Below are 13,242 nucleotides of genomic sequence, written 5' to 3'. Positions count from 1 at the left end.
GCCACTACAGGTAATCAATAGGAGGCGGATGCGCAGGGCTGAGCCTCGGCCACTACAGGTAATCAATAGGAAGCGGATGCGCAGGGCTGAGCCTTGGCCACTACAGGCAATCAATAGGAAGCGGATGCTCAAGGCTGAGCCTCGGCCACTACAGCTAATCAATAGGAAGCGGATGCACAGGGCTGAGCCTCGGCCACTACAGGTAATCAATAGGAGGCGGATGCGCAGGGCTGAGCCTTGGCCACTACAGGTAATCAATAGGAAGCAGATGCGCAGCGCTGAGCCTCGGCCACTACAGGTAATCAATAGGAAGCGGATGCGCAGGGCTGAGCCTTGGCCACTACAGGCAATCAATAGGAAGCGGGTGCGCTGGGCTGAGCCTCGGCCACTACAGGCAATCAATAGGAAGCGGGTGCGCAGGGCTGAGCCTCGGCCACTACAGGTAATCAATAGGAAGCGGATGCGCAGCGCTGAGCCTCGGCCACTACAGGTAATCAATAAGAAGCGGATGCGCAGGGCTGAGCCTTGGCCACTACAGGTGATCAATAGGAGGCGGATGCGCAGGGCTGAGCCTCGGCCACTACAGGCAATCAATAGGAAGCGGATGCGCAGCGCTGAGCCTCGGCCACTACAGGTAATCAATAGGAAGCGGATGCGCAGGGCTGAGCCTCGGCCACTACAGGTAATCAATAGGAGGCGGATGTGTAGGACCCTGCAGCAGCCACTACAAGTAGACGGCCAGCTCCGCAAGCAAATTCTTTCGGCCGGCAGCCACCGATAAAAGCTAATCGGCGTGGGACAGGTTCCCGGCCGATCAGACATTGATGTAAAAGTAGTGGACAACCTCCAGCAAATTAAAATGGCCGTCCCCAGTGCCCACAATATTAATAAATTAATGTCAACAAACTTTTAATTTTGTATTAAGAATAATTGATTATCTAATATAAAAATTGCAATATTCCCTTTCAATAGTTGCTTTTCCTTAGCTGTAACATTCAGCTCTGTGGTTTGTTCTACACATACACTGCTATCACTGTATCTGAATATAAAAATAACGGCATTTGAACAAGCGCAGGGCTCGGACAGTCAGAGCAGGGGCATGAGGATCGGGTGGTGATGCAGGGTCACATGCCATTGTGATTCTACAGGACTGATAACAGCAGCTGGGCAGGAGCTAAAGGGGGGAGAGCAAATAAGGGCTATATAGAAATTAATTGGTGACTGGAGAGAGCGGGCTGGGAGGTTAGGAGTTAACCCGTCCTGGAATGTAACTGCTGGCACTAGAGGCAGAGTTCCATGGAAACCAGCTGTGGACTATGCAAGATAAAAGCTCTCTGCAGGAAAAGAACCACAGTTGCCATTTACTTGCTTTTTGTAACTAAAGCAATTTAAACATATGATAACTCCTTTATGTGCGACAGGAATGTCTTTCTTGGGTGTAGGTCTGGGAAAGCCTGGCCTTAGAAAGATCAGCGACTGGTCAGGATTGAAAACGACACAAAAATCCCCGACCTCCCCTGCACCTGAGGTGACAACACAACTATTACACACGACACCCCCCATACTGCGAGGTCCGACTGACCGGTCACATGACTGCGGGATTCTGGATCCTCTGCCGTACAGATGAGCAGAGACTTCATCCTGTGAATTAACCCCCTCCCACCTCCCCCCATGGCCGAGCACAAGTGAGACATTCCTCTGTTGGTGTAAAGCCGGACCCTGGAAACGCGGCTGTGTGACGGGGGCCGCAGGAGATCAGCCGAGAGATGTACGAGTCCTGACCACAGCTGCAGTACAAGTCCCAGCGGACACAGGAGGTGACGGGGCTGTGATCAGCGTGTGAACTGCCGCCCATCGCTCCGGCCGCCCTTATTCACATGCTTGTAGATCTTGGCTTTCTGCAGATTTTTAGACTTTTGGTATCCGAATCCGCCACCTCCGCCGCGTTTCTGGAGCTTCTTCCCTCCGCTGCTGTTAACATCTGAGAATATGGAGTAAAGGAAAAGGAAGCGGGAAAACCAGCAGACACCAACCGGCGGCACGGGGAGCGCGGCGGCACAGGCAGGTTTTAGGCGCGCAGTAGGACAGAGCACAGTGCACCTGCCCGCGACATTCCTGCGCCGGTGCGAGATTTTGTTTGGTGATGTGCAGGACGCGTCGTCCACACCAATCGCAGCGGGAGGAGAGACCGGCGCCGCTGCAATGGCGCTCATCGGACCGTCCAGGTTTGCGGACCTCGCTGGAGCACTTACAGACGGTTTTGGACATATCCAGGGGCGTCAGGACATAGAGGCTAGTTTGTGGGATCAGGAGACGAGGACGGCGGTGGGATTCGGTCATACACTAATAAACTGCTGCCCCTTCCCCCAGAGTCGCCTTGACACGACCCCCCTTCATTTAGTGATTAAAGGATACTGAGGTCAACGAACGGCGGGATCCGGAACCCAAAGGACAGACAGACTTTTGGCAAATCCAAGGTGTTGACGTCGAATATCTGCTTGTGGGAGTGCGAGTCGTACGCCCGGATATAAGCCTTGTACGCCTCCTGCGCTGACTTGTGCAGATAGTAATTCTTCTCTATCAGTTTCTCCAGCTGCAATAAGAAATCACCATCATCCTCCTCCTCCTCCTCCTCCTCCTCCTCCTCTCAACAGACCAGTGGGGGGTGCGGGACTGACACGTGGGAACATGGGCGAGTTATGGAGGCTCCATACCTGAGACTGGATATCTGAGATCTTACTCCAGGAGAACTCGAACTCACTGAGCGGCACCTGGAACATACGAGGGATGTGAGCAGTGGAGGCGGGGGCTTGGGGGGGAGGAGGGGCAGGGAGGAGGGGGCTTGGGGAGGTGGGCCAAGGAGGTGGGAGCCTGGGGGAGGCGGGGCAGGGAGGCGGGGCCCAGGAGGCAGGGGCCAAGGAGGTGGGAGCAGGGAGGCGGGGGCCAGGGAGGCGGGAGCTTTTGGGGGGAGGCAGGGAGGTGGGGGCCAGGGAGGTGGGGCCCGGGAGGTGGGGCCAGGGAGGTGGGGCCCGGGAGGTGGGGGCCAGGGAGGTGGGGGCTCACCTTGGCTTGTTTTAGATATCGCAGGAAGCCCAGCTCCTCGGGACGTAGTATCAGTAAAGCGTGACCCCGGCCATCAATTCCCCGGGCCGTGCGGCCCACCCTGTGGATATATTCCTGTAGAGTACATCCAGTCACCACTCATCCTCCGCGTCCCCTCCACAATAACACACAATGGTGGGACACTCACCTTGGGGTCATCAGGGGGGTCGTACTGCACAATCCAGTCCACCTCTGGGATGTCCAGTCCTCGAGCGGCAACGTCCGTGCACAGGAGGATCCCCGAGTCTGCGTTACAGAACTGGAAGAAGGTGGTGGTCCGCCTCGTCTGCTTCTGCTTTCCCTGGAGGAAAAGTGGAAGGACCAAGACTTATACACCATGCACAGGAAGGGGGGAGGGGAGGTATATACACACACCATGCACAGGAAGGGGGGAGGGGAGGTATATACACACACCATGCACAGGAAGGGGGGAGGGGAGGTATATACACACCATGCACAGGAAGGGGGGAGGGGAGGTATATACACACCATGCACGGGAAGGGGGGAGGGGAGGTATATACACACCATGCACGGGAAGGGGGGAGGGGAGGTATACACACACCATGCACGGGAAGGGGGGAGGGGAGGTATATACACACCATGCACGGGAAGGGGGGAGGGGAGGTATATACACACACCATGCACGGGAAGAGGGGAGGGGAGGTATATATACACACACCATGCACAGGAAGGGGGGAGGGGAGGTATATACACACACCATGCACAGGAAGGGGGGAGGGGAGGTATATACACACACCATGCACGGGAAGGGGGGAGGGGAGGTATATACACACACCATGCACGGGAAGGGGGGAGGGGAGGTATATACACACACCATGCACGGGAAGGGGGGAGGGGAGGTATATACACACACCATGCACGGGAAGGGGGGAGGGGAGGTATATACACACACCATGCACGGGAAGGGGGGAGGGGAGGTATATACACACACCATGCACGGGAAGGGGGGAGGGGAGGTATATACACACACCATGCACGGGAAGGGGGGAGGGGAGGTATATATACACACACCATGCACAGGAAGGGGGGAGGGGAGGTATATACACACACCATGCACAGGAAGGGGGGAGGGGAGGTATATACACACACCATGCACAGGAAGGGGGGAGGGGAGGTATATATACACACACCATGCACAGGAAGGGGGGAGGGGAGGTATATACACACACCATGCACGGGAAGGGGGGAGGGGAGGTATATACACACACCATGCACGGGAAGGGGGGAGGGGAGGTATATACACACACCATGCACGGGAAGGGGGGAGGGGAGGTATATACACACCATGCACAGGAAGGGGGGAGGGGAGGTATATATACACACACCATGCACAGGAAGGGGGGAGGGGAGGTATATACACACACCATGCACAGGAAGGGGGGAGGGGAGGTATATACACACACCATGCACAGGAAGAGGGGAGGGGAGGTATATACACACACCATGCACAGGAAGGGGGGAGGGGAGGTATATACACACACCATGCACGGGAAGGGGGGAGGGGAGGTATATACACACACCATGCACGGGAAGGGGGGAGGGGAGGTATATACACACCATGCACAGGAAGGGGGGAGGGGAGGTATATACACACACCATGCACGGGAAGGGGGGAGGGGAGGTATATACACACACCATGCACGGGAAGGGGGGAGGGGAGGTATATACACACACCATGCACGGGAAGAGGGGAGGGGAGGTATATACACACCATGCACAGGAAGGGGGGAGGGGAGGTATATATACACACACCATGCACAGGAAGGGGGGAGGGGAGGTATATACACACCATGCACGGGAAGAGGGGAGGGGAGGTATATACACACACCATGCACGGGAAGGGGGGAGGGGAGGTATATACACACACCATGCACGGGAAGGGGGGAGGGGAGGTATATACACACACCATGCACAGGAAGGGGAGGTATATACACACACCATGCACAGGAAGAGGGGAGGGGAGGTATATATACACACCATGCACGGGAAGAGGGGAGGGGAGGTATATACACACACCATGCATGGGAAGAGGGGAGGGGAGGTATATACACACACCATGCACGGGAAGGGGGGAGGGGAGGTATATACACACCATGCACAGGAAGGGGGGAGGGGAGGTATATACACACACCATGCACAGGAAGGGGGGAGGGGAGGTATATACACACACCATGCACGGGAAGGGGGGATGGGAGGTATATACACACACCATGCACGGGAAGGGGGGAGGGGAGGTATATACACACCATGCACGGGAAGAGGGGAGGGGAGGTATATACACACACCATGCACGGGAAGGGGGGAGGGGAGGTATATACACACCATGCACGGGAAGGGGGGAGGGGAGGTATATACACACACCATGCACGGGAAGAGGGGAGGGGAGGTATATACACACACCATGCACGGGAAGGGGGGAGGGGAGGTATATACACACACCATGCACGGGAAGGGGGGAGGGGAGGTATATACACACACCATGCACGGGAAGGGGGGAGGGGAGGTGTATACACACCATGCACGGGAAGGGGGGAGGGGAGGTATATACACACCATGCACAGGAAGGGGGGAGGGGAGGTGTATACACACACCATGCACGGGGAGGGGGGAGGGGAGGTATATACACACACCATGCACAGGAAGGGGGGAGGGGAGGTATATACACACACCATGCACAGGAAGGGGGGAGGGGAGGTATATACACACCATGCACGGGAAGGGGGGAGGGGTGGTATATACACACACCATGCACGGGAAGAGGGGAGGGGAGGTATATACACGCACCATGCACGGGAAGAGGGGAGGGGAGGTATATACACGCACCATGCACGGGAAGAGGGGAGGGGAGGTATATACACGCACCATGCACGGGAAGAGGGGAGGGGAGGTATATACACGCACCATGCACGGGAAGAGGGGAGGGGAGGTATATACACACCATGCACGGGAAGGGGGGAGGGGAGGTATATACACACCATGCACGGGAAGAGGGGAGGGGCGGTATATACACACACCATGCACGGGAAGAGGGGAGGGGAGGTATATACACGCACCATGCACGGGAAGAGGGGAGGGGCGGTATATACACACACCATGCACGGGAAGGGGGGAGGGGAGGTATATATACACACCATGCACGGGAAGGGGGGAGGGGAGGTATATACACACACCATGCACGGGAAGAGGGGAGGGGAGGTATATACACGCACCATGCACGGGAAGGGGGGAGGGGAGGTATATACACACACCATGCACAGGAAGGGGGGAGGGGAGGTATATACACACCATGCACAGGAAGGGGGGAGGGGAGGTATATACACACACCATGCACGGGAAGAGGGGAGGGGAGGTATATACACACACCATGCACAGGAAGGGGGGAGGGGAGGTATATACACACACCATGCACGGGAAGGGGGGAGGGGAGGTATATATACACACCATGCACAGGAAGGGGGGAGGGGAGGTATATACACACACCATGCACGGGAAGGGGGGAGGGGAGGTATATACACACACCATGCACGGGAAGGGGGGAGGGGAGGTATATACACACACCATGCACAGGAAGAGGGGAGGGGAGGTATATACACACACCATGCACAGGAAGGGGGGAGGGGAGGTATATACACACACCATGCACGGGAAGGGGGGAGGGGAGGTATATACACACACCATGCACGGGAAGGGGGGAGGGGAGGTATATATACACACCATGCACGGGAAGAGGGGAGGGGAGGTATATACACACACCATGCACGGGAAGAGGGGAGGGGAGGTATATACACGCACCATGCACGGGAAGAGGGGAGGGGAGGTATATACACACCATGCACGGGAAGAGGGGAGGGGAGGTATATACACGCACCATGCACGGGAAGAGGGGAGGGGAGGTATATACACACACCATGCACAGGAAGGGGGGAGGGGAGGTATATACACACCATGCACGGGAAGAGGGGAGGGGAGGTATATACACACCATGCACGGAAAGGGGGAGGGGAGGTATATACACACCATGCACGGGAAGGGGGGGGGGGGAGGTATATACACACACCATGCACGGGAAGGGGGGAGGGGAGGTATATACACACACCATGCACGGGAAGAGGGGAGGGGAGGTATATACACACCATGCACGGGAAGGGGGGAGGGGAGGTATATACACACCATGCACGGGAAGGGGGGAGGGGAGGTATATACACACCATGCACGGGAAGAGGGGAGGGGAGGTATATACACACCATGCACGGGAAGAGGGGAGGGGAGGTATATACACACCATGCACGGGAAGAGGGGAGGGGAGGTATATATACACACACCATGCACGGGAAGGGGGGAGGGGAGGTATATACACACCATGCACGGGAAGGGGGGAGGGGAGGTATATACACACACCATGCACGGGAAGAGGGGAGGGGAGGTATATACACACCATGCACGGAAAGGGGGGAGGGGAGGTATATACACACCATGCACGGGAAGGGGGGGGGGGGGGGAGGTATATACACACACCATGCACGGGAAGGGGGGAGGGGAGGTATATACACACACCATGCACGGGAAGAGGGGAGGGGAGGTATATACACACACCATGCACGGGAAGAGGGGAGGGGAGGTATATACACACACCATGCACGGGAAGGGGGGAGGGGAGGTATATACACACACCATGCACGGGAAGGGGGGAGGGGAGGTATATACACACACCATGCACGGGAAGGGGGGAGGGGAGGTATATACACACACCATGCACGGGAAGAGGGGAGGGGAGGTATATATACACACACCATGCACGGGAAGGGGGGAGGGGAGGTATATATACACACACACCATGCACGGGAAGAGGGGAGGGGAGGTATATACACACACCATGCACGGGAAGGGGGGAGGGGAGGTATATATACACACACACCATGCACGGGAAGAGGGGAGGGGAGGTATATACACACACCATGCACGGGAAGGGGGGAGGGGAGGTATATATACACACACACCATGCACGGGAAGAGGGGAGGGGAGGTATATACACACACCATGCACGGGAAGGGGGGAGGGGAGGTATATACACACACCATGCACGGGAAGAGGGGAGGGGAGGTATATATACACACACCATGCACGGGAAGGGGGGAGGGGAGGTATATACACACACCATGCACGGGAAGAGGGGAGGGGAGGTATATACACACACCATGCACGGGAAGGGGGGAGGGGAGGTATATACACACACCATGCACGGGAAGGGGGGAGGGGAGGTATATACACACACCATGCACGGGAAGAGGGGAGGGGAGGTATATACACACACCATGCACGGGAAGAGGGGAGGGGAGGTATATACACACCATGCACGGGAAGAGGGGAGGGGAGGTATATACACGCACCATGCACGGGAAGAGGGGAGGGGAGGTATATACACACACCATGCACGGGAAGAGGGGAGGGGAGGTATATACACACCATGCACGGGAAGAGGGGAGGGGAGGTATATACACGCACCATGCACGGGAAGAGGGGAGGGGAGGTATATACACACACCATGCACGGGAAGAGGGGAGGGGAGGTATATATACACACACCATGCACGGGAAGGGGGGAGGGGAGGTATATACACGCACCATGCACGGGAAGAGGGGAGGGGAGGTATATACACACCATGCACGGGAAGGGGGGAGGGGAGGTATATACACACACCATGCACGGGAAGGGGGGAGGGGTGGTATATACACACACCATGCACGGGAAGGGGGGAGGGGAGGTATATACACACACCATGCACGGGAAGGGGGGAGGGGAGGTATATACACACACCATGCACGGGAAGGGGGGAGGGGAGGTATATACACACACCATGCACGGGAAGAGGGAAGGGGAGGTATATACACACACCATGCACGGGAAGAGGGGAGGGGAGGTATATACACACACCATGCACGGGAAGGGGGGAGGGGAGGTATATACACACACCATGCACGGGAAGGGGGGAGGGGAGGTATATACACACACCATGCACAGGAAGGGGGGAGGGGAGGTATATACACACACCATGCACGGGAAGGGGGGAGGGGAGGTATATACACACCATGCACAGGAAGGGGAGGTATATACACACCATGCACAGGAAGGGGGGAGGGGAGGTATATACACACACCATGCACGGGAAGGGGGGGAGGGGAGGTATATACACACCATGCACAGGAAGGGGAGGTATATACACACCATGCACAGGAAGGGGGGAGGGGAGGTATATACACGCACCATGCACAGGAAGGGGGGAGGTATATACACACACCATGCACGGGAAGGGGGGAGGGGAGGTATATACACACACCATGCACGGGAAGGGGGGAGGGGAGGTATATACACACACCATGCACGGGAAGGGGGGAGGGGAGGTATATACACACACCATGCACGGGAAGGGGGGAGGGGAGGTATATACACACACACCATGCACGGGAAGGGGGGAGGGGAGGTATATACACACACCATGCACGGGAAGGGGGGAGGGGTGGTATATACACACACCATACACGGGAAGGGGGGAGGGGTGGTATATACACACACCATGCACGGGAAGGGGGGAGGGGTGGTATATACACACACCATGCACGGGAAGGGGAGGTATATACACACCATGCACAGGAAGGGGGGAGGGGAGGTATATACACACTATGCACGGGAAGAGGGGAGGGGAGGTATATACACACACCATGCACGGGAAGGGGGGAGGGGAGGTATATACACACACCATGCACGGGAAGGGGGGAGGGGAGGTATATACACACACCATGCACGGGAAGGGGGGAGGGGAGGTATATACACACCATGCACGGGAAGGGGGGAGGGGAGGTATATACACACCATGCACAGGAAGGGGGGAGGGGAGGTATATACACCAGGCACACGGATAGGGTGGGGTTTCCACAACATGAGCCATGTAAACCACCCCCGACTCACATGAATGGCCATCACCGGGAGGTCAATGTAGTTCAGGAGCTCATAGTGGAACTTCACCGACATGCAGGACGAGAAGAAAACCATCATCTTCTTCTTCCGATTCTTCTTCAGGAAGGTGAAAAGCAGCAAGAAACGCTTCTCTGAGGGGCAAACTACGTAACCCTGAGCCAGGGACACAAAATGTAATGTCAGGGGTCCGCTCAGTCCTGGTGTCCCCGCAGATAAAACCCCCTCACCCCACACAATTGACCATTTTTTCCTTCTGTTTACTTTACAGAAAATAACAATAAATGACCATTGTTCTGTTCTAATAAACAGCAGTGTCTGCATTCGTCTTTACAATATGTCTCTTTTTGAGGATTTATCATTCCTGTGAATCACTAACCTAATATTTAGTTGTATACTCAGTTTTTTAGAGCTGCGTCACATCTACGTTGCATAGAGTCAACCATCTTCCGGCCCCTATCAGCTGTTATTCCAGCCCAGGAGGCTTTCACTACATCCCAAATTTTTTTGGCATTTGTTGACTTTGCCTCAGAAACGGCATTTTCGATGTCACCCCAAAAGTATCCTATCGGATTAAGGTCCGGGGATTGGGCCGGCCGCTCCATAACCTCAATTTTGTTGGAGTGGAGCCAAGATTTTGCTGGTTTACTGTTGTGTTTAGGGTCGTTGTCTTGGTGAAACACCCATTTCAAGGGCATATCCTCTTCAGCGTAAGGCAACATGACCTCTTCAAGTATTTTAATATCTGCAAACTGGTCCATGACCCCTGGTATGCGGTAAATAGGTCCGGCACCATAGTAAGAGAAACATGCCCATATCATGATGCTTCCACCATGCTTCACTGTCTGCAGGGTGTAATGTGGCTGAATGCAGAGTTTGGGGGTTGTCTGACAAACTGTCTGTGGCAATTGGACCCAAGATGATCAATTTTACTTTCATCCGTCCACAACATGTTTCTCCGGTCCTCTTCAGCCCAGTTGATGTGTTCTTTGGCAAATTGTATCCGCTTCAGTAAATGTCTTTCTATTAACAGTGGGACTTTGCGGGGACTTCTTGGTAAGAGATTAGCTTCACACAGGCGTCTTCTCACTGTCACAGTCCTCACAGGTAACTGGAGACTGTCTGTGATCATCCTGGAGCTGATCTTTGACTGAGCCTTTGCCATTCTGGCTATTCTTCATCCATTCGGATGGTAGTCTTCCGTTTTCTTCCACGTCTCTCTGGTTTTCCATTATAAACCATTGGAGATCATTTTAGCTAAACAGCCGTTCATTGTCTGCACTTCTTTATAAGTTTTACCCTCGCCAATCAACTTTCTAAGCAAAGTATGCTGTTCTTCTGAACAATGTCTGGAACTCCCCATATTTCTCAGGCTTTCAAGGAGAAATGCATGTCCAACATGTGGTCACCCTTATATAAGGGCCCCCTGATTCACAGCTGTTTCCTCACAGAATGATTGACCTCCACACTGATTATATTGAACACTCCCCGTACAATTAATTACTCAGATACACAGAGTCAGAAACCTGCAGATGATGAATGCTGAGTCTGGGGGACTTCTTACAATCTACGGCACCGGCTGGTGAATTGTCTGACATGTGGTGATAGACTCTATACCACAACCAGTGATTGATCCGGTCAGTCATATTGGACGGCGGGTATTGTGGACACTTCTGTATTTCTTTTGGGATGAATTGTACTTTTAAATGACACCAATCATTTTACCACATAATGTGGAGAACACGAGAGAGGGGAGATGGGAACCGCAACTCAGGCACAGTGTTGGTTTTTTTGGATTTTGTTTTCATCATTATTCAGCGGCAAGCAGTCACGAACAGGGGGGGGGGAAATCACCAGCGGGGGCAACAGAGGCGATTGGGGGGGGGGGCTAAATCACCAGTTGGGGGCAACAGAGGACATGGGGGGAGGAATCACCGGTCGGGGGGTAAATCACCAGTTGGGGGGAGGAATCACCGGTCGGGGGGTAAATCACCAGTTGGCGGCAACAGAGGCGATGGGGGGAGGAATCACTGGTCAGAGGGTAAATCACCAGTTGGGGGCAACAGAGGCGATGGGAGGGGGGGGGGGGGGGGGGGGAATCACTGGTCGGAGGGTAAATCACCAGTTGGCGGCAACAGAGGGGATGGGGGGAGGAATCACTGGTCGGAGGGTAAATCACCAGTTGGCGGCAACAGAGGCGATGGGGGGAGGAATCACCGGTCGGGGGGTAAATCACCAGTTGGTGGGAGGGACCACCGATCGGGGGGTAAATCACCAGTTGGGGGCAACAGAGGCGATGGGGGGGGAAGAACCACCGATCGGGGGGGTAAATCACCAGTTGGGGGGAACAGAGGCGATGGGGGGAGGAATCACTGGTCGGAGGGTAAATCACCAGTTGGCGGCAACAGAGGGGATGGGGGGGAGGAATCACTGGTCGGAGGGTAAATCACCAGTTGGGGGCAACAGAGGCGATGGGGGGAGGAATCACTGGTCGGAGGGTAAATCACCAGTTGGCGGCAACAGAGGGGATGGGGGGGGAGGAATCACTGGTCGGAGGGTAAATCACCAGTTGGGGGCAACAGAGGCGATGGGGGGGGGGGGGGGGGGAATCACTGGTCGGAGGGTAAATCACCAGTTGGCAGCAATAGAGGCGATGGGGGGAGGAATCACCGGTCGGGGGGTAAATCACCAGTTGGCGGCAACAGAGGGGATAGGGGGAGGAATCACCAGTTGGGGGCCATCACCTGATACCGGGATTTCCATCTCTTTTCAGTCTCTTTGAGTATGACGATAGGTTACACTATTAACTCTTCTCTGTCTGGAGCTTCTTCCGCTGCAATACGTCAGAAATAAAACAGACCCGACATCCAGCGACCCCATGACCCTGATGGCCGCCGCTCCTCACCTGCTCCAGCCCCTCCACAGTCGCGGTGTCCTTGTTGTCATCCACACCCACATACAGCGGCTCCTTCTTGAGGGAGATCCGGGCCAGGTCCTCCACCTTGCGTGTCTGGGTGGCAGAGAACAGCATGGTCTGCCTGCGCTCTGTGAGGGAAGAGACAAAAGTCGGCCATATGCAACTACACACTAGAGCGCACCGCCACACCCAATCCGCAGCAGAGCGCCCCCCAGTGGTGCCACCGTCACTTA

The 13,242-nt window shown here is 55.5% G+C and overlaps 1 protein-coding gene across 1 annotated transcript; it reads right to left on the bottom strand.

The window, feature by feature from the left end:
* Positions 1-904: 904 nt before the first annotated feature.
* Positions 905-13,137, bottom strand: LOC141247107 (ATP-dependent RNA helicase DDX18-like; the record flags this gene model as incomplete). The annotated part of the gene is made up of 7 exons (XM_073669187.1): positions 905-1,981; positions 2,416-2,593; positions 2,715-2,771; positions 3,064-3,177; positions 3,251-3,403; positions 10,087-10,248; positions 12,998-13,137. Coding segments are annotated over 7 exons (953 nt in total), but the record flags the coding sequence as incomplete, so codon positions are not given.
* Positions 13,138-13,242: the final 105 nt, after the last annotated feature.

The sequence above is a fragment of the Phyllobates terribilis genome, unplaced genomic scaffold, assembly GCF_046119375.1.
Source record: "Phyllobates terribilis strain yellow unplaced genomic scaffold, ASM4611937v1 Scaffold_2781__1_contigs__length_107266, whole genome shotgun sequence".
Lineage (NCBI taxonomy): Eukaryota > Metazoa > Chordata > Amphibia > Anura > Dendrobatidae > Phyllobates > Phyllobates terribilis.
Note: the sequence above shows the minus strand (reverse complement) of the source record. Positions and strands in the feature narration are given on the sequence as shown.